Below are 24852 nucleotides of genomic sequence, written 5' to 3'. Positions count from 1 at the left end.
TGGGGTGGGTGGGAGTTTCAGAAAGCCCTCTCCACCAGTGAAGGAGCCTTTCCAAATCCTGAAGGGGAAAGTCATTAAGTGGTGGTGGGAAATCGCAAAAGGAAAGAGCATTCTTCAGTAGAGACAAAGAGAGAGAGAGAGAGCAGGTTCAGAACTGACCCCTTGGTTTGGCAGTTGCTTGAAATGGGGAAACAGTGGGTGATATTCAATCGAGGGTGAGGAGGGGTGCCCCCCCCCACCGTGCCACGCCACAGCATTGTGCCATGAGGGAGCAGGTAGGTTTCAGGCCTCAGTTGTCCCTGCGGGTTCTTCCCATTGTTGCACCAGTCAGGACAAGCACTTCTACAGTGTGGGGCATCACTTGGCATCTGCCTCTTTCCTAACCCAAGCCCTTGAAGCAATTAGTCCCAAGGTAGCCAGCACCTGTTCAAAGAGAGTTAATACCACCTCAGTGGATACTGTCTGTCTCATGAAGCTAGGTCATGACCCACTCTGCGTAGTTTCTGTCACCGGGATATGCAGTGTAGTTCGCGGGCTTCCGCAGAACTATCCAGAATCTTTGGGCATTGGCGTTGGAGCTGTTGTGGAAATGAGGGAGGGAGTCAGTTGGAAATAGACCCTCCCCATTGTCATTGTCTGTCACCAAAGTGAGGTAGATCTACAGGGAGAGAGAGAGAGATAGAGAACATTGAAATTCCAGGATGTGAGGGCACTCTCTAGCAGACTAAATTTCATCCTCCAAACACATTGGCTTGCCCTCCAATTGCGAATCCAACAGTGAAAGAACCTGAGGCCAGCAGTAAGAACTAATCATTAATACATTGGCTCAGGAAGGTCAGATACAGATATGACCAAATAGCAGGGAGATGTATATGTATAAACTCGCTCCACTTTGGGGCACAAAAATGGTCTTTAAGGCAGCAGTAAAGCCCAAACAGATGGGAAATCCAAAACCTTCTCTGTACTCACAATCCATTCCGGATTCTCTCCCTTGGAGAAGCACCTTCCCAAGGACAGGCACAGTTTGGAAAATTGCAGCTGGGATTTAGTGACGAATCTGCCTTGTAATTGTTGTTTGCCACTTTTGCGGGCTGTGTCATTTCCCGAAGCCATCATTATGAGGGCCTGTGTGTCACTTCTGTCTGGCACCTGACAAATCATTAAGAAGAGCCTGAAAACACACATTTTCATCCCTCTGCAACCCAGCTATTTCTGAACTTCAGTTTTTTTTAAAACTAATTTTGTGTACCACTCCTGCTAAATTCAAATCAAATCTGAAGATTACTTTCAAATTCTGGCTCTGACCTGAAGATATTTCAGACTGAATGTTCTCCAGCATTTTCTTTCAAGCCTGACTTTGTCATTAACAGTTGGTGCAACCATTCATGGTGTTCCTGTTAGGGTTATTGAATACTGACAGCAATTTCTTTTCTCTTGCCTGACTAACGCAAACATGCAGTTTGTCCACAAACAAGATCGGCGATCAGACTGTAAAGAAATTGTCAGAAGCCCTGCCCAAGCTGCCCTGTTTAAAGACGTTGAAGTAAGTGCTGTCTGATGTTCATTCTTGTATGTGTGTGCTGTGGGATGTATTGATCAATGGTCGTGATGTAATTTATTAAGGATCACTCTCTATCTGCCCTTAACTGAATAAGAATTTCACTTTTTTGTTATTTCCACATTTCTAAAATTGAGGATGGCTGAGAAGAGATACATTTTGTCAAAGCTGCTTGGTTTAAATGTCGGCAAAGCTTGGTGGTTAACTGTCAATCATCATCTCGCTCGTGCCTTCTCCATAACGATGCGTCTACCAATCAGAGTCCACTTGTCAACTATTCCGCACTCTCCTCTCATTCAGTAGAAATTTTTTCTTTCTCATTTAAATTGGTATTTCTTGCAAATTGTTCTAATGATTGTAAAACAAAAAAAGAGTTGATACAATATGTCCATCTTTGGCAATACTTTCGCAGACCACCAGACAACTATTTCCTAGAACTCTTGCAGATTCCCAATGTACTGTAGTTTGAGGCTCTTTTTTAAAGGAAATGTAAATGATTTAATAAGAGGTGTCATGTCTCCATCTGCTGGTGGGAATTTTTAACTCAACCCATTCTTTGGGACCTGCCAGGGTGGCATGGTGGCTCAGTGGTTAGCACTGCTGCCTCACAGCGCCAGGGACTTGGGTTCGATTCCAGCCTCCGGTGACTGTCTATGTGGAGTTTGCACATTCACCGCATGTCTGTGTGGGTGTGCTCCAGTTTCTTCCCACAGTCCAAAGCTGTGCATGTTAGGTGGATTGGCCATGCTAAATAGTGTTCAGAGGTGTGCAGGTTAGGTGGAGCAGCCATGGGAAATGCAGGGTTACAGGAATAGTGTAAGGGTTTGAGTGGGATACTCTTCAGAGGATCGATATGAATGCAATGGGCTGAATAGCCTGCTTTCACACTGTAGTGATTCTATGACAGGACAAGTGCAGTGCTGGTTTGACACTTTTGATATTGGGAAGGAGGGTCAGGCAGTGTGAAATATTGATGTCCTACCTGATCCCCTGGCCTGTCCATGAGCAGTTAGGTTAAAATGATGCACTTGTTGTTTTGTAAGTCTGGCTAAAGTATAACTTGAGCCAGGAATAACCCCCACTTGTCTGCCTCACGTTTCAGCCTCCATTCCACTGAGCTCACTTCTGATGGTGGAGAGATCCTGGCACAACATCTTGCACTGTGCTCAAGTATCGAAGTAATAAGGTGAACATTTTCGGGCATTTTCTAAGTTATCATATCAAGCAAGTTTATTCCCTCTTCCAAATATCCAGAGGCTGTTGTCCATTTCACAGAGTAAAATTGTTGCTTTTATTAAGATCAATATTTTAGATTAAGACAGTAGCCCGACACTTTCTGCACATTTGGATCCACATGAAGAAATTGTCAGATTCCTAGCCACCACAGTCATCCAGGTCTCACCTTCCTGGGCCCTGCATCCGTTAAAAACAAACACAGATATCTAATAGAAAAGATTTGAAAACTAAATATCCAACTTTGGGAAGTGCCACAAAGCTCCTAAAAGTTATCTTACCCAGTTCACAAAAATGCAGCAGAGAAAGGGCTGCTTCTCGGTGATGGTAAAATGCTGTGTCATTGCACTCATTGCTCATTTTCTTGTATTCTGCAGTTTACCTGAAAACCACTTTGGGAACAAAGGAGTGATGGAGCTCGCAATGGCTCTACAGAAAATGACATCTTTAAAAACGCTGGAGTAAGTGCCTCGCATGCAGTGTGTGTGAGAGATTGGGCAATCCCAGGCTATGATACATGGCTATAAATGAGGTTTTTTCTTTAGGTCTTAAATGTTAATTCAAGATTTGTGACTGAAAAGTGTTGATTACTTCATGTGAAAGTTCCGATTTCCATGTTAATTCCCCGTTTAAGAATATAATGAAGGTCCAATGTGATAGAGAATATCTTCACACAGAGGGTAGTGGAAATCTTAACCTCTGTCCCCCCAGCAACAAAGCGATTACAGATCAATTGAAAACTTCAAGGTGAAGCGTTTTGTTGTGTATGGTCATTGAGAGGTAGAAGACAGGATAGGTGATGGGTAGGTATATTTTATCGACCTGTTCCGAGGTGTTATGACACACCTCTGGAGCTAGTGGGACTTGATCTTCTGGTTCAGAGACAGGGATACTACCATTTTGCCGCAAGAGCCAAGAAGACAAGATGGATGCCTAGAGTTGTGCTGCACATCAGCTGAGATCTGATTAGCAGAGCACGAAAAAGGGGCTGAATTGCGTATACTGTGCAGAATATATTTTGCCTCCGGTGATAACCTAGAATCACAGAATCCCCACAGTGCAGACAGAGGCCATTTAGCCCATCAAGTCTGCACTGTTCCTATGAAGAACATCCCTCCCAGATGCACCACATTACCCCACATTTCCTATGGCGAACCCACCTAGCCTGCACATCCCGGAACACTATGGACAATTTAGCATGGCCAATTCACCAAACCTGCGCTGTGGGAGGGAGGAAACTGGAGCATCCAGTGGAAACCCACACAGACCCAGGGAGAATGTTCCATGCTGTATATCTCTATGACTCTATGACCACACAGACAGCCAGCTTTCTGACAACAATAACAAGACTGCTGCTATCAGGACCCACTTCATAATCAGTAGGGTTCACCATCTGCAGTTGTTCCCCTGCTGCTGGGTCTTGATGACCAGTGGGGCGGTGTTTTCTCTGAAGTTTGGGAGAAGGCCACAATCTTGGTGATCACATGACCTGTTTGGAATTGGAAATGCCTTGACATTTGTGAGTGGGGCCCCATTTCCCCTGCAGTAAGGCAGTGGTTGTAGTGATGCTAGCTGTCACATAGTCAATCCCTGTTTCCTCTCAAAGTGGGAAGGCCTGCACATGTATGAGGGTCATATGTTTGTCATCATTATGTCATGGGTGGCGATGACATAATGATAGTCAGGAACTAGGACAACAGATAATACCAGGAAAACTCTAGAGTGTGAGTAAGAATCTGTGAAGTGTGTTTAGGAATCTGAGGAATCAGTGGTATCCTTCAAAAAGGTGATGGATAGCAAATTGTCTCATGGTGGACTTGCAGGGTTTCACTCAAAATCTCCACATGGTGATTGATCAGTGTCAAATTTTACCTGCTAACTCTCCTGTGATATGATGTGTGGTGATTTATAATGTTAACGGTACTACATAAAGACAATTGTTAGGCAGATGTCATAAAAAAAAGAGCAATGAGCTGAGGTTCACTCCCACAATGTTTGAAACTGTTGCCACAAGTGAGAAGGAATGAATTGTCTTTCCTTTTCAAAAGTTGAAATGGTTGGTCACTACAAAGCTTTATTTTAGCATGGGGCAATGCCATGTAGTTAACTAATTTCTGCTGTGGCAGTAATGCACCAATCAGAAGTTTAAAAAAAGGTAAGTTTATTATCTGCTAACCCTGAGAAAAATAAGAAAAGTACGTTATTACAGCTACCATTTTCAAGTACATTCCCTCGTAAATTCTTCATTTCCTGGTATTCTCTTTTCAGTCAGTATTGTCACCGACCTGTTTTCTTCAGAAGGCAGTCTATCAGATTGTTTCAGTTCTGCAGCCAAAAATCCACCTCCCTGCTTTTCTTTTACCTTGAGATACATGCTGGTTGTATTCACCGTCTGTAGGTAATATTTCATTCTGTCCTGTTAAAACAAATCTCATGGTAGTGACTGGAACTAGGTAGGTCTTATTGACTATGACATCCTTGAGTGGGGTTATTAACTGGTCCAATCAGGGTGTCCTGGCTAACAGATATAAACAGGAATCTCCGGATAAAGATTCGTGCACCTTGTGTCTCTCACTGTGTCTCACACCTGCACACACACACCATGGGTGCTGGGGAAAAATAAGCACTACCGCAGTTAGGCGGTAGTGTGGGGATTAAATAAAGAAAAAAAGAAAAAAAAGAGAAACAGGAGTGTCTCACTGACCACTCAGGTGTTTCCTTTCTTCCTGAAAAAAACCCAGGAGTCTCAGAGTGTCTCCAGCCGTCAGGGGCTTGCCTCCGAGCGAGCAGGTCACATCCAGTGTACTGTGCACATGCAAGTAAAAGGGGGACTTGGTGATGTGATACCAGCCTCTGTGTGGTTTAGATTACTTACAGTGTGGAAACAGGCCCTTCGGCCCAACAAGTCCACACCGACCCGCCACCCACCCATACCCCTTACCTAACAGTACGGGCAATTTAGCATGGCCAGTTCACCTGACCTGCACATCTTTGTGACTGTGGGAGGAAACCAGAGCAAACCCACGCAGATACTGGGAGAATGTGCAAACTCCACACAGTCAACTGAGGTGGGAATTGAACCCAGGTCTCTGGTGCTGTGAGGCAGCAGTGCTAACCACTGTGCCACCGTGTCGTTATCGCACTCATGAAGGTACAAATTAGAGAGGAGAAGGTCTCCCACTCCTAAGGAGGGGATCGAGGGGAGAGGGAGGATGTCGCCAGCTGGTTTGATTGCGTACAGATAAAATGTTCATCTCAGCTCAGCAACCTCTTGTCTAGTCCACCTTGGCTCCATCAAACATGGCAACTTTGTGGTCACGTGATGCCTGCGACCATTTTAAATCTGTATTTTTCATCCCTTTTTTGAAAACTATTTCAGTCTGTGAAAGTCCCAAGTGTTAAATCAGATGATTGAATTTGCAATCCATAATGCATATTTGATTCTGTAGCTATGAATGGGACAGTACTGATGAATATTTACAGGATGAGTTACCTCCCTGCAGGTTAAGGAAGCTCCAGAGCCAAGGATGATAGTTCGGTGGACACTATGAAATGCACAGTAAACAACAAAATATTTGTAAATCCACAAGTGGTGCACCTTTAATATTGAAAAAAGAAACATACTGCAATATTGACGCATATGCTATGTTATGCACCATTAGGAATGTCAAAAGCTATTGGCATATAATTATTTGCAATGCCCTGTTTTACACACATTTGTGGCACTGTGAACCCCAGGTTTTATGAGTGTTCAGAGTTCTCATGTGACACCGAGGAGGCACCATTCCTGATTTAATGCAGGAAGAGTCTTCATTCAGCTTCTAGAAATGGCTAACATCAGCGCAGGGCGATGGGTGAAGGGTTCTGCTTTGGTTCTGACTAACACTGGATTGAGAAGAGTTTCAAGGAAACCAGCCAGGGAAACCTGATCCTGAAGGTTATTCCAAGCCAAGGTATAAATATAGTGAAAAATTAACCAGGCAATTGGGTTGAAGTAAAGAGTTGGAGCAGGTGAGTGGTATGCAATGAGCTGTAAGACTGAGTACTTAATAAACCTCTTCGACACAGAAAGATATTTTGGTTTCTGTTTCATTGACTGGCTTAGAACAAGAGTGACATTGACAGTGGAAAATGAAACATGGCACTGTTAAGTAAGTCTGCAGAGCGAGTACAAATAATCTTAAAAAAATTACATTGCGATTGGAACAAGGTCAGCCAGATGAATATTGTAGCATATGAGTTCCCTGATTGGGGCTGTTAATCTGGTCCAAGCAATGAATCAGGCCTGACAGATATAAACAGCACTTCTCTTCACTCTACAAGCCAACTCTGAGCTAGCTGGATCAGCATCCTGTACTGTGCACATGTAAATAAAGGGTGACTTGGTGATGGGATACTGGCCTCTGTAAAGTTATTTCAAATTAATTTCACAAAAGAGCACTTTCACATTTCCAGACTTGTGTGACCCAGAATATATGTAGCTAATCCTTCTTAGCAAGGTTTCACATGCCAATCTACAACATGGTTATTCTAGTACAGCAGTGTTTATCGTCAGTTTGTTGGGAAAAAATAAGGAATGTTTTTAGGGCTGGGGAGCCAGGAAAATAAAAAGGCTAGATACCTGGTGAAATGTTGGCAGGTACACATGTGCAACAATCTCAAGGAAAGAGAAATCTGAGAAATATTCAAAGCATAGAATGTTAAGTGGATAACCATTCAAGGATTCAAGATGGCGCCAACATGAAGCAACACTTTGCGAGGCCCCTGCACCAGATCTTACTCTACTATTTCTTATCACCATTCCACCCTTTCACATTAATGTACATTCAGGAAAGGGTGTCTCTGAGAATTGGTTGAGGATTGACCTCCCCAGTATAAACGAAATATTAGGAAGTAAAGCGATTTTTAAAAAATGAAGTAGGCCAATGCAAATTGTCAGTTGTTAGATTCTTGCACAACAAAATAAAATGATGCTTGGTCCAGGAAATGATTGGAAATCCTCAAAGAAAGGTAACATGAGAAGTGCTTCAGAAAAAGGAAAACAAAAATAATTTTTTGCATCACTTTGTGTTTTAATGTTTTAGTACATAGAAAGCAGGGAGAATATGAACAATCAATAGTGTTATTTTGATTATGAAAAATATATAATTTCACTATTGATGGGTTGTAGTTTAAAATAAGACACAATATAAAATTATGATTTTCTTTACTCTTCATTAGTTGTGTTCAAGAATGTTTATTTCATTAAAAGTTTTTATTTAAGAAGAGGGGACACGGTGGCTCAGTGGTTAGCACTGCTGCCCCACAGCACCAGGGACCCAGGTTCAATTCCACCCTCGGGCTGTGTGGAGTTTGCACATTCTCCCCATGTCTGCATGGGTTTCCTCTGGGTGCTCTGGTTTCCTCCCACAGTCCAAAGATGTGCAAGTTAGGTGAATTGGCCAGGCTAAATTGTCCGTAGTGTTAGGTGCATTAGTCAGAGGGAAATGGGACTGGATGGGTTACTCTTCAGAGGGTCGGTGTGGACTGGTTGGGCTGAAGGCCCTGTTTCCATACGTAGGGAATCTAATCTATATTAATATCTCAGTAGTTCAGCAGGTGATTGGGGTGAACTGACAGGGTAAATGTTAAGTTAGATGTGGAGAGAGGTGAGCATCATGGGTGATCAATGTTTTATTCCACCTCCAAATCCATTTTGATTTAACCCCTTCCCTCTCTTCCTACCTCCTCCTAACTTGTGACGGTTTGCATTGGTTGTAAGATTTTATTGACGATATCTGATTGGCCATAGGGGGGTTTTACTGGTGACAAATAATAGTTTTAAAAAAGAAGTCATGCTGGTTTTGGTAATGGGGCACGTCAGTTGAGCGTGATGCCACTTCTGGATATAAAAGAAAAACAAAATAAAGGTAGAAAAGCTAGGGCTGCTATGGTGAAGTGGTAGTGTCCCTACCTCTGAACCTGGAGACCTGGGTTCAAGACCCAACTACTCCAGAGATGTTTAATAATAACCCTGAACAAGGTGATTAGGAAATATGAAGGTAGAAAAGCTAAGATTCTTGAGCTGTAGTAGTAGTGCCCCAACCTCTGAGCTAGGAGGCCTGGGTTCAAGTCCTACCTGCTCCAGCACTATATTTTAACATCGCTGAACAGGTTGCTTCTATAAGAAAAGGGAGGACTGGTGTGTGAAAGCAGCTGTAAGGCTGAGTCATTAATAAACTGTATCCACAAAGAGAGGTTTAGTTTTTCTCACCAATTAGCCTGGATCTGATTCAACAATGGGGCAAAATGTTTTCTGGGCTGTGGAACCAGGATGTTGGAAGAAAAGTTAGTTTTCTGTGCCAAAATGTGTGTGAACATTGTGTTGTTCAATGTTTTCGGATTTACCTACCGTGGTGTTCTCTCTTGTAGCCTGCGGCTGAACAGGTTCGATGACCGTGTTGCAGCGGAGCTCACAGCTGGACTTGTGTGCTGTCCCAGTATTGAAGAGGTCATGTAAGTGTTACATCTCTTTGATGCAAAGAGACCGTGAGACAGCTGGTGTCTGCATTTTGAGATAAATGGGAGCTCTGGTTTAACCAAATTACTGCAGTTTTAATTAACAGCATCAAGCTGACTCTCATTTCAAAACATGTGAACACATTTCATGTTAGTCACTGAAAGATTCAGTTTTCCATCCTGCCTTGTTCTCTCCTGATGACCGTATAGAGGTTGAACTTTTGTCTTCGTTTTGTTTTGCTTAAACTATTGAAGTGTCCCCCTCTGGTTCCCTCTGTCTGCCTCTGACTGTCTCTGTGCCTATCTCCCTCTATCTCTGTCTATCTCTGCCTCCCTGCCTGTGCATCCCTCTGTAGCCTCTGACTGATTCTCTCTGTCTGTCTCCTTTTGTTTCTGTCTCGCTCTGTCTTTCTGCCTTTATTCCCTCTGTCTCTGTGTCCCTCCCCCTCTCTCTATCTGGATTTAAATGTAGTGCAGCTAGTTTATCCAGTTGAAGTGCTTACCTCATTGTGTGACAATGCAAAGCATCCTGGTTACACAGTGACATGAAGTCGGTGACTGTGTAACCTGAATTGACCTTTTGTTGAATTGATTATTGTAAAACATATGTTTACTGCACGGCAATGATTTTGATTAACAGTTGGTCAGAGTTCTTTTTAAAAATAAATATCAGGCTGAAGGCTAATTTTCTGATCTCTTACTGTCACTGGTAGTGCATGGCACAAATTACACAGTGCTCAGTGTGAATTTGTGGATGAGGTTGTCACCAACTGCGTGATACTGCTACCTCCCAATGAGCTCTTCGCGTGGATAATTCATCTTGTTCCATTGTATATTTCCCCAGTGCCAAAGCCTAGTGCCAAGCTGGCATCATAACTGAGATGGCAGCAGTAAATTCGGTCATCCGGGTTATAGAATACAAACTTTTTTTTTCTTTTCTTACATTAAGTGAGTAGGTTTAAGGGTAGGTGCCCCTTATACAACCTGGCGTTTGGTTTAAGAGTATATGCCCCTTACATGGCCTGGTGTTTGGTTTAAGGGTATGTGCCCCTTATTCAGCCTGGCATTTGGTTTTATGAACCCTTCTGACTAATGTCTTGACCATGCCAGCAATGGACGTTCTACATTTTCCCTCAATGTACCTTTCACCTGAATGCAAAAGGGCACATCACATCCAGGGGGCCATCTTAAGGATATTTAGCTGATAGGAGTTCATCCAAAAATTGATAAAACCTAAAACTGAAGCCAAAGCCTTAGAATGTCCCCTTCCAACAATGAGTCCCAGCTCTTACACTGTGCTGGAAAACAAAATCTCAGGGGGATCGAGGACCTTTTGCCCAGGATTAGGGCAATACTGCTGATTCTGCTCACGTCCATGATATAAATGTGGAACACTGCATCATAAATGCAGCATTTCTGCAATGTGAAGGCTGTTGAAAGATCAAGTCTTGACCCATGATCCTTTCCACGTGGGTTACTCAGCATTCTGAGCTCTCCCCCATTACAATCTAAAGCCACAGGTCTTTGATGCCTTACTTACTGCACTCTGATGACTGAGGTCCTGATGAAAATATTCTAACTCTTCGTACTTTTCACAGCCTATCCTGGAATGACATTGGTGACGAGGGTGCAGTGAGGCTGGCTGATGCCCTACCAAGAATGCAGTGCTTGAAGAAACTCGAGTAAGTACAACATTGAATTTCAGGAGCACATCATGTTGGCAAGACTCTTGTGCTGGTGAAAGAGATATGGCAATGGTACATTATGTGGTTTGCAATAATGTACTGAATTTGGACATTATCATCCATTAATGATATGCCTGCTCTATATTCCGCTGAGAAGCTGACCGATATTTCTTCTGGGTATAAGGTTCAGTTGGTTTGCCGTATAGACATAGAGACGATAACACAAGGGCCCAGTACATTATAATACAAGTGAGTGAAAACTGTACATGGCAGAATGTTATATTCCTGATGAAGGGCTTTTGCCCAAAATGTCGATTCCCCTGCTCCTTGGATGCTGCCTGTCCTGCTGTGCTTTTCCAGCACCATACTCACGACACTGATCTCCAGCATCTGCGGTACTCACTTTCATCTAGAATGTTACATTGGCCTGCCTGTGGTAAGGGAAGGACCTACAAAGTTCATTGTGAGGCCTTTCGAATACCCTCCTGCTAATGCCAACCTGTTCCCACTTTTAGGGCAGGGGACTAGACATAGGCCAATCCTCCTGCCCTTGCTCCAGTTGAGGTCCTTAAGTGGCCATTTTAATGTGTGGTGGTTTAATGCTGTACCCTGAATTTGGGTTCCTGATGAAGGGCTTATGCCTGAGAGTCACGACTCTTCTGCTCCTTGGATGCTGTCTGACCTGTTGTGCTTTTCCAGTGCAGCTGCTTTCAACTCTGACTCTCCAGCATCTGCAGCCCTCACTTTCTCCTTCATTACAGACTGGTAAAGGAGAAAGCAAACTGAGGGACTGTCTTCAGACTTAGATCAGGGAAGAAGTAGGGAACCAAGGTGGCAATTTGTGTGTGAAGCCAGAAGATGGAGGTGAAGATTTAGATGAGTACTTTCTGCAGTGGGGTGAGGGTATTCACTATCGAGAAGAACAAGGAAGATATAGGAATCAGGGTGGATGACATGTAATCATCTTGAACAAATTAGCTTGGAGAGGGAAGAGGTTTTAGCAGACTTAAGATCAGAGATCTATCCAAGCCTGCTGTATGAGGCAAGGGGAGAGTTGGCGTGGGGGGTGGGGGTGGGGGGGGGGGGGGGGGGGGGGGTGTGGGGTCCCTGACCTACATTTCCCAATCCTGCCTGGATACAGGAGATGCCAAAGGATTGGAAACAGCTCATGTAGTGCTATTAATCAGGAAGGATCATAGGAATTAACCAGGGAGCTATAAACCAGTGTATCTAATATCAGTGGAAACATTCTGAGGGACAGAATTTCTCAATTTAGTTTGTTTTATTTATTGGCTTTGTCAGAGGGAGATCATAACTAACGAATTTGATTTTCTAATGGAGGTGATTGGTATGTGGATGAGGGCAGTGCAGTTGTTATAGTCTGCATGGGTCTCAGTAAGGCCTTGTGACAGGTTGTCTAATGGGAGACTGGTCAAGAAGGTAAAAGCCCTTGAGATCTGGGCCATTTGGCAAATTAGATCCAAAACTGACTTAGCAGCAGGAAGCAGAGAGTGATGGTCAAAGGGTCTTTTGAGAAATTTTAGAAGCTTATGTCCAGTAGCGTAACAACAGAGTTCACTGCTGGGTTCTTTGCAGTTTGTGATTAGCATTAATGATCCAGACATGAAGGTAGGAAGTTTGATTAGTAAGTTCCACAGATGACACGAAATTAGATGTTGTGATAAATGCAGAGGAAGTAAGCTTTAATAAGAACATAAGAATTAGGAGCAGGAGTAGGCCACCTGGCCCATCGAGCCTGCTCCACTATTCAATAAGATCATCGCTGATCTTCTCATGGTCTCAGACCCACTTAACCTGCTCACCTTAATCCTTCACTCCTTTACTGATCAAAAATCAGACCACGGTTTTGAACCTCGTTGCAGATGGAAATGTGAAATGATGCACGCTTGGAGGACAGACAAGGCAAGGGAGTTCATGGTGAATGACAAGATGCTGGGCTCCACAGAGGATCAGCAGACCTTGGTGTACATGTCCATAGATCCTAGAAGGCAGTAGGACAAGCCAATAAGGTGCTCAAGAAGACAAATGGTCTTCTGTATTAGTCAAGGCATTGAATATAAGAGCAATGAGGTTATAATGGAGTTGTGTAACATTAGTTAGGCCACAGCGAGAGTGCTGTGAGCAGTTCTGTGTCTGTGTGGGTGGGTGTCTGTGTGGGTGGGTGTGGCGTTGTGGGTGTGGTGTGGGTGGGTGCGGCAGTATGTGTCTGTGGGTGGGTGTGGCAGTGTGTGTATCTGTGTGTGGGTGTGGCAGTGTGTGTGTCTGTGTGTGGGTGTGGCAGTATGTATGTGGGTGGGTGTGGCAGTGTGTATGTATGTGGGTGGGTGTGGCAGTGTGTGTGTATGTGTATGTGGGTGAGTGGGTGTGACTGTGTGCGTGTCTGTGGTGGGTGTGGCAGTGTGTGTGTGTATGTGCCGGTATGTGGGTGTGGTGGTATCTGTGTGTGTGTCTGTGGGTGGGTGTGGCGGTGTGTGTGTGTATGTGTCTGTGTCTATGTGGGTGAGTGGGTATTGTGTGTGTGTGTCTGTGGGTGGGTGTGGCGGTGTGTGTGTATGTGTCTGTGTCTATGTGGGTGAGTGGGTATTGTGGTGTGTGTGTGTCTGTGGGTGGGTGGGTGTGGCAGTATGAGTGTGTGGGTGGGTGTGGCTGTGTGTGGGCGTGTGTGGGTGGGTGTGGTGGTGGGTGTGTCTGTGGGTGGGTGTGGCGGTGTGTGGGGTGTGGTAGCATGTGTGGGTGGTTGGGTGGGTGTGGCGGTGTGTGTAGGGTGGGCATGTGTGGGTGGGGTGTGGGTGTGGCAGTATGTGTGGGCATGGGTGAGTTGGAAGGGTGTGGCAGTGTGTGTGGGCATGTGGGTGAGTGGATTGGAAGGGTGTGGCAGTGTGTGTGATCCAACTTTCCTGTCTCTAGAGTTTTTCCTTCCAGTGGTGCCCTTCCAGAATCTTTTAGCTGTATCCTATCTATTCATTTACACTCAGTAATGTACTGCTCCATTGTCCCAGTGCAATACACAGCAGCTTTCTCCTTGGCCTCCGCATTGAGGTCAGTGTCAGGAGTTCAGGGCTGGGTTGCTATTCTGCAGGTCATTCTGCTCATGCAGGGTTCGTGAAGGAACACCTCCCGCTATGGTCTCCTTTCCCCTTTCTCCCCAGCCCCCACCTCTAAATCATGTGATGTAAATAGTTGCTGTTGTATTTTGACTCATTATTAGCCAATAAAAGTAAGTTTAGTGACAAACATTAGAGCATTTTCATTTGTTATGAAAATGTTTGTAGTTGTATCTCTACACTTGATTTGTTTGCAGTGCCTTGTGTACAGTAATCTGCGATTAAATTGACTGGTACAATTTTCAACATGATCCTGTAGGTGGTGCCGTTTGGATGAGAAACTGGAACTGATGGTTCACTTTAAATTTCTCTGTGATTCACTGTTAATTGTGCATTTTTTCCTTTACATATACTTCTTATTCTTATATACCCTATCAACCCCTATAGCCTTGTGGCTACAGTCCCAGAAATGTAAAACTCCGGTGTATTAACAGTCACAAGAATTGTTTGACCAGTTTTCTGTTTCCTAATGTTCTTTGTATCCTAGCAGTTCACTGGCCTTTCATCTCACTGTTGGTTCCATGGAGACAAGCAAGTGTTTGGGAGAGATAGCCACAGGGAAGACTGTTCATTATTTCACTAATATCACATGTGAAAATGTTTCTTACATCAAATATAGTCAACAAACATCCACCCGGTGATAATTTAGCACATGCAAACCTGACCCTTCTTATCACAAGCAATTTTCCAAGGAATCCCATCCACTTTATCCAAAATCCATTAGAATTTCTATAGTGTGGAAACAGGCCATTCAGCCCAACAGGTCCACACTGATCCTCCAAAGAGCATCCTACCCAGAGCCATCCCCCTACTCTTTATCCCAGCGTTTCCCATGCTAACACACCTAACCTGGACAAAGTTAAAAATCACACAACACCAGCTTATCGTCAAATAGGTTTATTTGGAAGTACTGGCTTTCCCAAAGCGCTGCTCCTTCGTCAGGTGGCTGATAAGCCTGTTGGACTATAACCTGGTGTTGTGTGATTTTTAACTTTGTCCACCCCAGTCCAACACTGGCACTTCCACATCCCTGAACACTACGGGACAATACACCCATCTTCAGACTGTGGGAGGAAACTGGAGCACCTGGCGGAAACCCACACGGACAGAGGGAGAATGTGGGAACTCCACACAGACAATTGTCCAAAGGTAGAATCGAATGCAGGTCCCCAGCACTGTGAGGCAACAGTGCTAATCACCGAGCCACTCCTTGTATTTCAGTGTGATGTTTATTTGAACTTCTCCTTGTTTGCAGTTTTGGTTTCCACATCTGAGGAAGGATGTTATTGCTGTTGAGGGAGTGCATTGAATCTTCACACAACTGATTCCTGCGATGGCAGAACTGACGTATGAAGAGAGGTTGAATTCATTAGGATTATATTCGCAGGAGATAAGAATGAGAGGGAATCTCATAGAAACCCATCAAATTCTAAAAGGGCTAGACAGGTTAGATTCGGGAAGATATTCCCAATTACGGGTGCCTCTTGAACCAGGGTTCACTGTCTAAGATACAGGCTAAACAATTTAAGGCTGAGATGAAGAGAAATTTCTTCATCCAGAAAGCAGTGAGCCTGTAGAATCCTATGCCACAGAAAGCAGTCAAGGACAAAGCATTGTATGATTTTAAGCAGAAGTTGGATGTAGCATTTGGGGCTAAAGGATCAAAGGATGTGGAGGAAAAGCAGGAACAGACTATGGAGTTGGGTGATCAGCTATGATTGGATTGAAAGGTGGAATGGGCTCAAAGGGCCGAATAGCCTACTGCTGATGTATTTTCTGTGTTCCTATGTTTTTATTTGTTTCATTCTCTTTCCAATTTGTGTTTCTCTTTCTTCATTCCCTCTTTCGCTCCTGTATCTCTCGCACCCTCCCATACCCTACCCACTTAACACTACCATTAGCTACTTTCAACCCCCACTGTCCCTCACACCTCCTCACACCTACTCAAACTTCACTCTCATCTCTTTAGAACCCTGCACCGTCACTCTCAACCGATTAACCCCATTGTCCTGCAAACCTCAGCCCCTCAATCCCACACCTTCCAAAAATGACAATCTGCCCTGTCCCTATCTGATATATGTGGTATCAATTTTATAAGCAGCACTCCCAAGCCATGTCATAACAAGGGAGTAATTGAGAAGCTTCTATATCTGATGATGAAAGTGACCAGTACTTGAATAGGCACTTCAAAAACAATTAGGGAAGTTAGTGGTTATATGTTAGGGACAGTCCATATCACAGTAGAGGAGGTGTTGGATGTATTAGAATGTATAAAGATGGATTAATCTCCTGTTCCTGACCAGATATATCTAAGAACCCTACAAGAGGCTAGAGAAGAAATTTCTGGACCCTGGCTGATATTTTTACATCATGGTTAGCCATGAGTGAGGTCCCAGAAAACTGGAGGGTAGCGAATGTTGTGCCCTTATTCAAGAAGGGCTGCAAAGAAAAACTTGGAAACTATAGACCAGTGAGCCTAACACCTGTGGTAGGTAAGTTCCTTGCGAAGATTCTGAGAGATAAGATATACATGGATTTGGAAAGACAGAGTTTGATTAGGAGTAGTCAGCATGGCTTTGTGCGTGGGCGATCACACCTCACAAATTTGTTAGAATTCTTTGATGAGGTGACCAGGAAGGTTGATGAGGGCAATGCGGTAGATGTAGTCTATATGGATTTCATTAAGGCCTTTGATAAGGTTCCACATGGTAGGCTGCTCTGGAAGATAAGATTTTATGAAATCGAGGAGGAGCTGGCAAATTGGATACACAATTGGCTTGATGGTGGGAAGCAGAGGGTAATAGTGGAAGGATGCTTGTCGGACTGGAGGCCTGTGACTATTGGAGTGCCTCAGGGTCGGTGCTGGACCCATTGTTGTTTGTTATCTATATCAATGATTTGGATGAGAATGTACAAGGCAAGATTAGTAAGTTTGCAGATGACAGTAAAATAGGAGATATTATGGACAGAAATGACAGCCAGATTACTGAGACCCCTCGGAATCCTAGTAGCACACAAACCCACCAACACTCTCAAACAAAAACTAACAAACTTAAAAGACCTAGTACAACCCATGGACAAAACCAACGTCATCTATAAAATTCCATGCAAGGACTGCCACAAACACTACATAGGACAAACAGGAAGAAAGTTAGCCACCAGGATGCACGAACACCAGCTAGCCACAAAAAGACACGACCCTCTCTCCCTCATAGCCCTACACACGGATGAAAAAAAACCACCATTTCGACTGGGAAAACACATCTATCCTGGGACAGGCTAAGCAAAGACATGCCAGAGAATTCCTTGGGGCCTGGCACTCCAACCACATAGATCTAGATGCTATCTATCAACCCCTCTGAAAACGAACAGGAAATGACATCACCACAAACCCCAGGAACCCCATCCAGGAGAAAGATATAAATAGAAAGCAGGAGACAACAGCTTCGCTTCACTTGGAGGTGGCCACTGATGATGTTACCTAGCCTGGTAATGAAACGTCTGGATATCAAACCTACAGCTCAGCGAGCAAACCTACGCCCTATATTATGGACAGTAAGAAAGATTATCATAAATTGCAGTAGGACCTTAATCAGCTGGGGAAGTGAGCCAAGAAATGGCAAATGGAGTTTAATACAGATAAGTGTGAGGTCTTACATTTTGGTAAATCAAATCAAAGTAGGAGTTTCATAGTGAATGGTAGGGCCTTAAGGAGTGTAGTGAAACAGAGGAACTTTGGGGTTCATGTGCATGGTTCTCTGAAAGTGGAGTCACCGGTAGATAGGGTATTGAAGAAGGCTTTTGGCAAACTGGCCTTCATTCGTCAGGGCATTGAGTATAGAAGTTGGAAAGTTGTATTGCAGTTGTACAGGACGTTGGTGAGGCCGCACTTGGAGTACTGTGTTCAGTTGTGGTCACCCTGCTATAGGAAGGATGTTATTAAAATGGAAAGTGTGCAGAAGAAATTTACAAGAGTGTTGCCAGGACTCAAGGGTGTGATTTATAGGGAAAGGTTGGACAAGCTCGGACTTATTTCTTTAGAGCATAGGAGACTGAGAGGGGAATCTTAAAGAAGTGCATAAGATCATAGGGTAAATGCACTCAGTCTTTTTCCCAAGGTTGGGGAATCAAGGACTAGAGGGCATCAGTTCAAGGTTAAAGGGGGAAGAATAAAAGGGAATCTGAGGGGCAATACTTTTTACACAGACGGTGGTTTGCATACAGAATGAGCTGCCAGCGGAAGTGGTTGAGGCAGATACATTAACAACATTTAAAAGGCATTTGGACAAATACATGAATAGGAAAGGTTTAGAAGGATATGGGTCAAGTACAGGGAAATGGGGTTGGTGTGAATGGACATTTTGGTCCATATGGATCAGTTTGAGCCAAAGGGCCTGTCTCCATGCTGTAGGGATCTATGACTCTATGACTCTAATTATCCTTATAAGATGTACATAACTGACAAAATAAGCAAGCATCACTTAACTAGGCTGTTGGACACAGAGTCATGGAGATGTACAGCACAGAAACAGACTCTTTGGTCCAACTTGTCCACACCAAGCAGATATCCCAACCCAATCTAGTCCTACCTGCCAGCACCTGGCCCACATCCCTCCAAACCCTTCCTATTTATATACCCATCCAAATGCCTTTTAAATGTTGCAATCGTACTAGTCTCCACCACTTCCTCTGGCAGCTCATTCCATACACATAACACCGTCTGAGTAAAAAGTTGCCCCTTAGGTCTCTTTTATATCTTTCCGCTCTCACCCTAAACCTATGACCTCTAGTTCTGGACTCCCCCATCACAGGAAAAAGACTGTCTACTTATCCTATCCATGCCCCTCATGATTTTACAAACCTCTTTAAGGTCACCCCTCAGCCTCCGATCCTCCAGGGAAAACAGCCCTAGCCTATTCAACCACTCCTTATAGGTCAAATCCTCCAACCCTGGCAACATCACTGTAAATCTTTTCAAGTTTCACAACATCTTTCTGATAGGAAGGAGGCCGATGTCCTGTACAGCTGTAACATGACCTCCCAACTCCTGTATTTAATACTCTGACCAATAAAGGAAAGCATACCAAATGCCTTCTTCACTATCCTCTCTATTCCACTTTCAAGGAGCTATGAACCTGCACTCCAAGGTCTCTTTGTTCAGCAATACTCCCTAGGACCTTACCATTAAGTGTATAAGTCCTGCTCTGATTTGCTTTCCCAAAATGCAGCACCTCGCATTTATCTGAATTAAACTCCATCTCCCACTTCTCAGCCCATTGGCCCATCTGATCAAGATCCCGTTGTAATCTGAGGTAACCTGCTTCACTGCCCACTACACCTCCAATTTTAGTATCATCTGCAAACTTACTAACTGTACCTCTTATGCTCACGTCCAAATCATTTACATAAGTGATGAAAAGTAATAGACCAGCACCGATCCTTGTGGCACTCCACTGGTCACAGGCCTCCAGTCTGAAAAACAGCCCTCCACCACCACCCTCTGTCTTCTACCTTTGAGCCAGTTCTGTATCCAAATGGCGAGTCTCCCTGTATTCCATGAGATCTAATCTTGCTCACCAGTTTCCTATGGGGAACCTTATCGAACGCCTTACTGAAGTCCATATAGATCACATCTACTGCTCTGCCCTTATCAATCCTCTTTGTTACTTCTTCAAAAAACTCAAACAAGTTTGCGAGACATGATTTCCCACATATAAAGCTATGTTGACTATCCCTAATCAATCCTTGCCTTTCCAAATACATGTAGATCCTTTCCCTCAGGATTCCCTCCAATAACTTGCCCACCACCTAGGTCAGACTCACCGGTCTATAGTTCCCTGGCTTGTCTTTACCGCCCTTCTTAAACAGTGGCACCACGTTAGCCAACCTCCAGTCTTCCGGCACCTCACCTGTGACTATTGATGAACAATCATTTTGCTTTTTTGAAGCTCATAAATCTGTAAATGATGTGCATTTTCCTTGACCAATTTAACACTTGTGATCGAATAGCCACTAATTGTTAGAACCTGTGAACCTGCGTTATTCCTGGAGTGAGCATGTAACCAACTTTCACTTATCAATGTACTCCTGCAGCTCACACCAGTAACCAAACTATTCAACAACTTCACAAAAGGTATATTTGAATGCAAGAGATATTTTTGTAGGTTTTAATATTGTAAGGTGCAATGCTGTTCCAAAATTTCAACATTTTGACCATAGCACATCTTTGAGTGCTTGAGCAAATCTCCACATTAAAGTTGAACACCTTCCTGCTGTTTTCAGAGAAGAACTGGGGCAATGTGAAAACCTCAATAGCTGCAAAAAAGTTTTTTAGGCTCTTTGTCATCCATTTACATTCCAGGTCCTGAGCAAACCTCAGAGATGGACAGAGGGTCCCTGTGAGCTATCCTCACAAGAAGTTGCTTTCTTTTTGGGACAAGTGTGTGTTCTGTGGCCATTTGAAGGAGGATTTTATTCCGAATAACAAAATGTTTTCCTGCCTTTCTCCTAGTTTGGAAGGAAACAAAATCACAGCAGCGGGAGCAGAAAAGCTAGCAGCAAGTCTCCATCAATGCTCCTTTGTCGAGGTAATTCGGTAAGTATTGTGTTGTAAACCAGCTCAGGCACTGATAGGTTTACACAACCTTGAGTGCTCAAAAAATCTCTAAACTTCATTATACCCACAGATTAATCATGAGATTAATCATGCTGCAACGGAAAGGTTCAAAACTGTGATCAAAAAATTTTTCCCCTCAACCAAAAGGAGTGAAATGGATCTCTAATCTTTCATTTGACAATGGTGTCTGACATTGAGCACATTGGCTGCTGCATTTCCCTATCACACTGATGGGCTATCAAAACTATTTAAATGTCTAAAAAGCACTTTTTGAATCTTCTGAGGGTTTTTCTTCAATCCAGGAAAGTGAAAGATTGTGATCCTGAAATGGGAACAGGGAAGACAGTGATCTGTCTTGTGAGATTCACTCCTTGTCATGGTCAATTGGGAATTTGAAGTGACCATAAAGATTACTCAATATTCAATTGAGTGCCTTTATCTTTAACTGAATCTCAAGAATTTCCGGATTTTGACTAATTTCGCAGATTTCTAAAATGCGTGTCTCTCTCTCTCTCTCTCTCTCTCTCTCTGTCTCTCTCTCTCTCTCTCTCACATAGGTTTCCATGCTAGCAGACAGGTTTGCTTATTTCACTCTTCCCAATCCCTCCCACTCCTGAAGGTTCAGGCTCATCCATGGGGCATTTTTGTGATTGTGTGGCCAAGCTATTGAACCGTGAAAGTATCGCAGCTGTCCTGACGCTGCCACTACCCAATAGTGTCCAGTGCCAGCTATCCAGCCAGTATCTGAAGATACTAATTTTGATGAAACCATAGCTGGTAGCAAACCCTCTCCCCATCTTTTCCCTGCTCTCCCTTTAACCTGTGACACTGATGCCTGTCTACAAATCTCTTATGAATGCCTCAGGCAAGATTGAACACAGGTTGGGCATCAAATGTAGTATTGGCCTGGTTTATGTGACTTGGTTTCAAACAAGGAGGAGGCTCTCATTAATAAAGCAAATGTCAGGGCAGTTGCAAACTATTTTACAGCCATTGAAGTGGTTTTGAAATGCAACCATTTGAGAAAAGCTGCAGCCAAATTATGCACAGCACATTCTGACAAGCAATAATATGATCAAATAATCCACTCTTAGACAATAGTTGAACAATAAATGTTGTCCAGGTCTCTGGGGAGATTTAAAATGGAAGCTTTTACATCCGTATGTGATGGGATGAAGAGCCTGAGGCAGAATGGTAGATGGTGCCTCAATTTAGTGTTTCATCTGAAAGACCATACATTCAGCAGTGCAGCACTCTCACTGCATTGCACTGGAATGTCAGATTTTCACTGAATCCCTACAGTGTGGAAACAAACCTTTTGGCCCAGCAGTCCACACTGACCCTCCAAAGAGTATCTCACCCAGACCCATTCCCTTACCCTATTACTTTACTTTATCCCCTAACTAATGCACTTGACCTACACATCCCTGAACACTAGGGGGCAATTTAGTTGTGCTCTGTTTTATGGAGTGGACTTAGCTTTCTGACCCAGAGGTGAGAGTGCTACCACTGAGATGATACTATTACACCGTGCTGTTTATTTCACCACTAAACCAATGGGATTGCCGAAACCAATAACTCATATTTTTAACAATATCTCATCTACGGTGCAGAACAGCTAAATTAAAGTGTCGACTATTTTTGTTTCCGTGATAAGGCTTGGCAGGGCAGAGTGTTTTCTCAACATCTGACATGGGATTTTCTGGATTGCTCGCAACCTTATTTTAGCAAAATAACATCTTTAGCTCTGACAGGCTGTCAGTACAGTGTGCAAGCCAGTGTTCTAATGACTGCAGGCAATATTCCAGAGACCGTCTGCTGTCACTGAAACAGCCTGGGCCGTTTCATCAACCCTACACAATGAAAGAGACATCGCACCTTAGCTTTGGCGAGAGGCAAAGTTGCAGCTTGGAAGAAATCCCATTGTGCCTGTGGCAGCTCTTTGAAAGCCATTGCCAATTAGTCTCAACCCCCCCCCCCCCCACACTGACTCCTCTCTCACCATAGCCCTGCAAATTTTTCTTCACGATTTCTTTGACACTGTTTTGAAAATTACCCTTTAATCTGTGAACCACTGAGCCGCTGTTCCACCTCCTGATGGGACTGGCTGTATCAGGAGTCTTCCTGTTGTCCTCAGTTAGATATCAGGCCCACTGCTGACTAATTTGGAGACAAAGATAAAAATCACACAACACCAGGTTATAGTCCAACAGGTTTAATTGGAAGCACCACGAGCTTTTGGAGCATCGCTCCTTCATCAGGTGATAGTGGATAGTGGTGATAGATGAAGGAGCGACGCTCCGAAAGCTAGTGCTTCCAATTAAACCTGTTGGACTATAACCTGGTGTTGTGTGATTTTAAACTTTGCACACCTCAGTCCAACACCGGCATCTCCAAATCATAATTTGGAGACAGACTGTGGGAACATTGTTGAGCGGGATCTGTCACCAGTTGCTGGGGAACTATTTGTTCAGGGTCCTGAAGCCCACAGTACAATTTAAACCTCAATATTCAGATGCTGCATGGTTTTATCGATCCATCTTGCAAGAGGTTGAACTGAGGTGCAACCACAGCTACAATTCTTTCAGCTGCAGGTTTGCAAAGAGAAGATTAACTTAATTGTGTGCAGTTTTGGGCCCCATATCTCTGAAGGATATACTAATCCTGGAGAGCATTCAGAGGAGGTTCATGAGAATGGTCCCAGGAATGAAAAGCTGAACAAATGAGGAAGATTTGAGGACTCTGGGTCTATCCTCAATGGAGTTTAGAAGGACGAGGGGGATCTAATTGAAACTTACAGAATATTTAATGGCCTGGACAGAGTAGATGTTGGGAAGATGTTTCCATTGGTAAGAGAGATTAGAACCTGCAGGCACAGCCTTTGAGTAAAGGGAAGACCTTTTAGAATGGAGATAAGGAGAAACTTCTTCAACCAGAGAGTGGGGTGAATCTATGGAATTCACTGCCACTAAAGGCTGTGGAGGCCAGATCATTGAGTGTATTTAAGACTGAGATAGATAGATTCTTGATTGTCAACAGGATCAAGTATTACAGGGAGAAAGCGAGAGAATGTGTTGAGAAACTTATCAGCCATGATTGAATGTCAGAACAGACTTGATGGATCAAATAGCGAACTTCAACTCCTATGTTTTATGGTCTTATGGTCTAAATGTTCCCTCCTTATCCATGCAGATTGTGGAAGAACAATATATCGAAGGACAGGGAACATAGTCTTCAGGAACAGGATTCCAGATTAAATTTCCTCTCCGTTTAGAATAGCACTTATAACATGCAATCATTTTACATAAATGTTGTATGCAGTATTACTGGAATTGGATTTGCACTATTTCATGTACTTTGTTTTCAATGTGAATCTTTAATTATATTGATTGTATTTATTTTAAGACATTTTTGTCTTGCTATTTTTACAAAGCCATTTTGTTCATGCAAATAAAGCATTTTGTACAAATTGATAGGTTTGTTCTATTTTGTCTTTCTCACTGAATAGTCACTTTATTTATCGATTTGTATGTACAGCGGAGTTGTTGTGAGGAACTCCATCAATCTCTTTGTCTTCTTCTGGTGATTTGTTCTCAACGTGATGTATTGTTCCTTTTGCCTTATCCTGCCATTTCTTCGCGACAAACATCCCCTTGTAAATGCTGAGATATCTTCTCCACCGGATGCTAGCCAATGGGCTCACTACTGACCTCTCTCTGCTGCAACAGGTTACCAAGGGTTCGGCATGTGGCATAAGATTCAGATCAGTCATGATAATACCCTGCTCATGTGACCCTGAAGATACTAGTCTAAAATGACCATGTTTGGAGAGAGACCTTAGACACTACACCCACAGCCAATGATACTCCAGACCAGTACCTCATTTGCAAGTAACTGTGCTAACTTAAAGCAGAAGATTAACTGGGCAGCAATTTAGACACGTATTGAATTCTAAGAACAAGTAGGAGAAGATCTGTATTGCTACTGCAGAAAGCTGGCCCTGTAATAATTGATCATTTGACCTGGTAAAGCTTCAGTGTTCAAGATTGGGTGAATGAATCTTTTGTGTCAGAGATGTTCTCTCTGTGGAGAGAACATTTCGTCAACATGGGCATTTTGAGATTTTGTTTCCTCTTG

General features: G+C 43.5%; 1 protein-coding gene across 1 annotated transcript in view; it reads left to right on the top strand.

Moving 5' to 3' along the window:
- Positions 1-24144, top strand: part of nlrc5 (NLR family, CARD domain containing 5) — a 149408-nt gene extending 125264 nt beyond the window's left edge. Inside the window, exons 47-53 of the mRNA XM_072547504.1 lie at positions 1460-1543; positions 2661-2744; positions 3169-3252; positions 9203-9286; positions 10888-10971; positions 20611-20694; positions 23908-24144. Of these exons, the coding sequence (XP_072403605.1) occupies positions 1460-1543; positions 2661-2744; positions 3169-3252; positions 9203-9286; positions 10888-10971; positions 20611-20694; positions 23908-23989 (586 nt within the window). The 3' untranslated portion in view covers positions 23990-24144. The remainder of the gene's footprint in view (positions 1-1459; positions 1544-2660; positions 2745-3168; positions 3253-9202; positions 9287-10887; positions 10972-20610; positions 20695-23907) is intronic.
- The last annotated feature ends 708 nt before the right edge of the window (positions 24145-24852 follow it).

This window comes from Chiloscyllium punctatum, chromosome 26 (genome assembly GCF_047496795.1).
Source record: "Chiloscyllium punctatum isolate Juve2018m chromosome 26, sChiPun1.3, whole genome shotgun sequence".
Classification (NCBI taxonomy): Eukaryota; Metazoa; Chordata; class Chondrichthyes; order Orectolobiformes; family Hemiscylliidae; genus Chiloscyllium; species Chiloscyllium punctatum.
The sequence above is the reverse complement of the archived record's forward strand: the minus strand, read 5'-3'. Positions and strand labels throughout refer to the sequence as shown.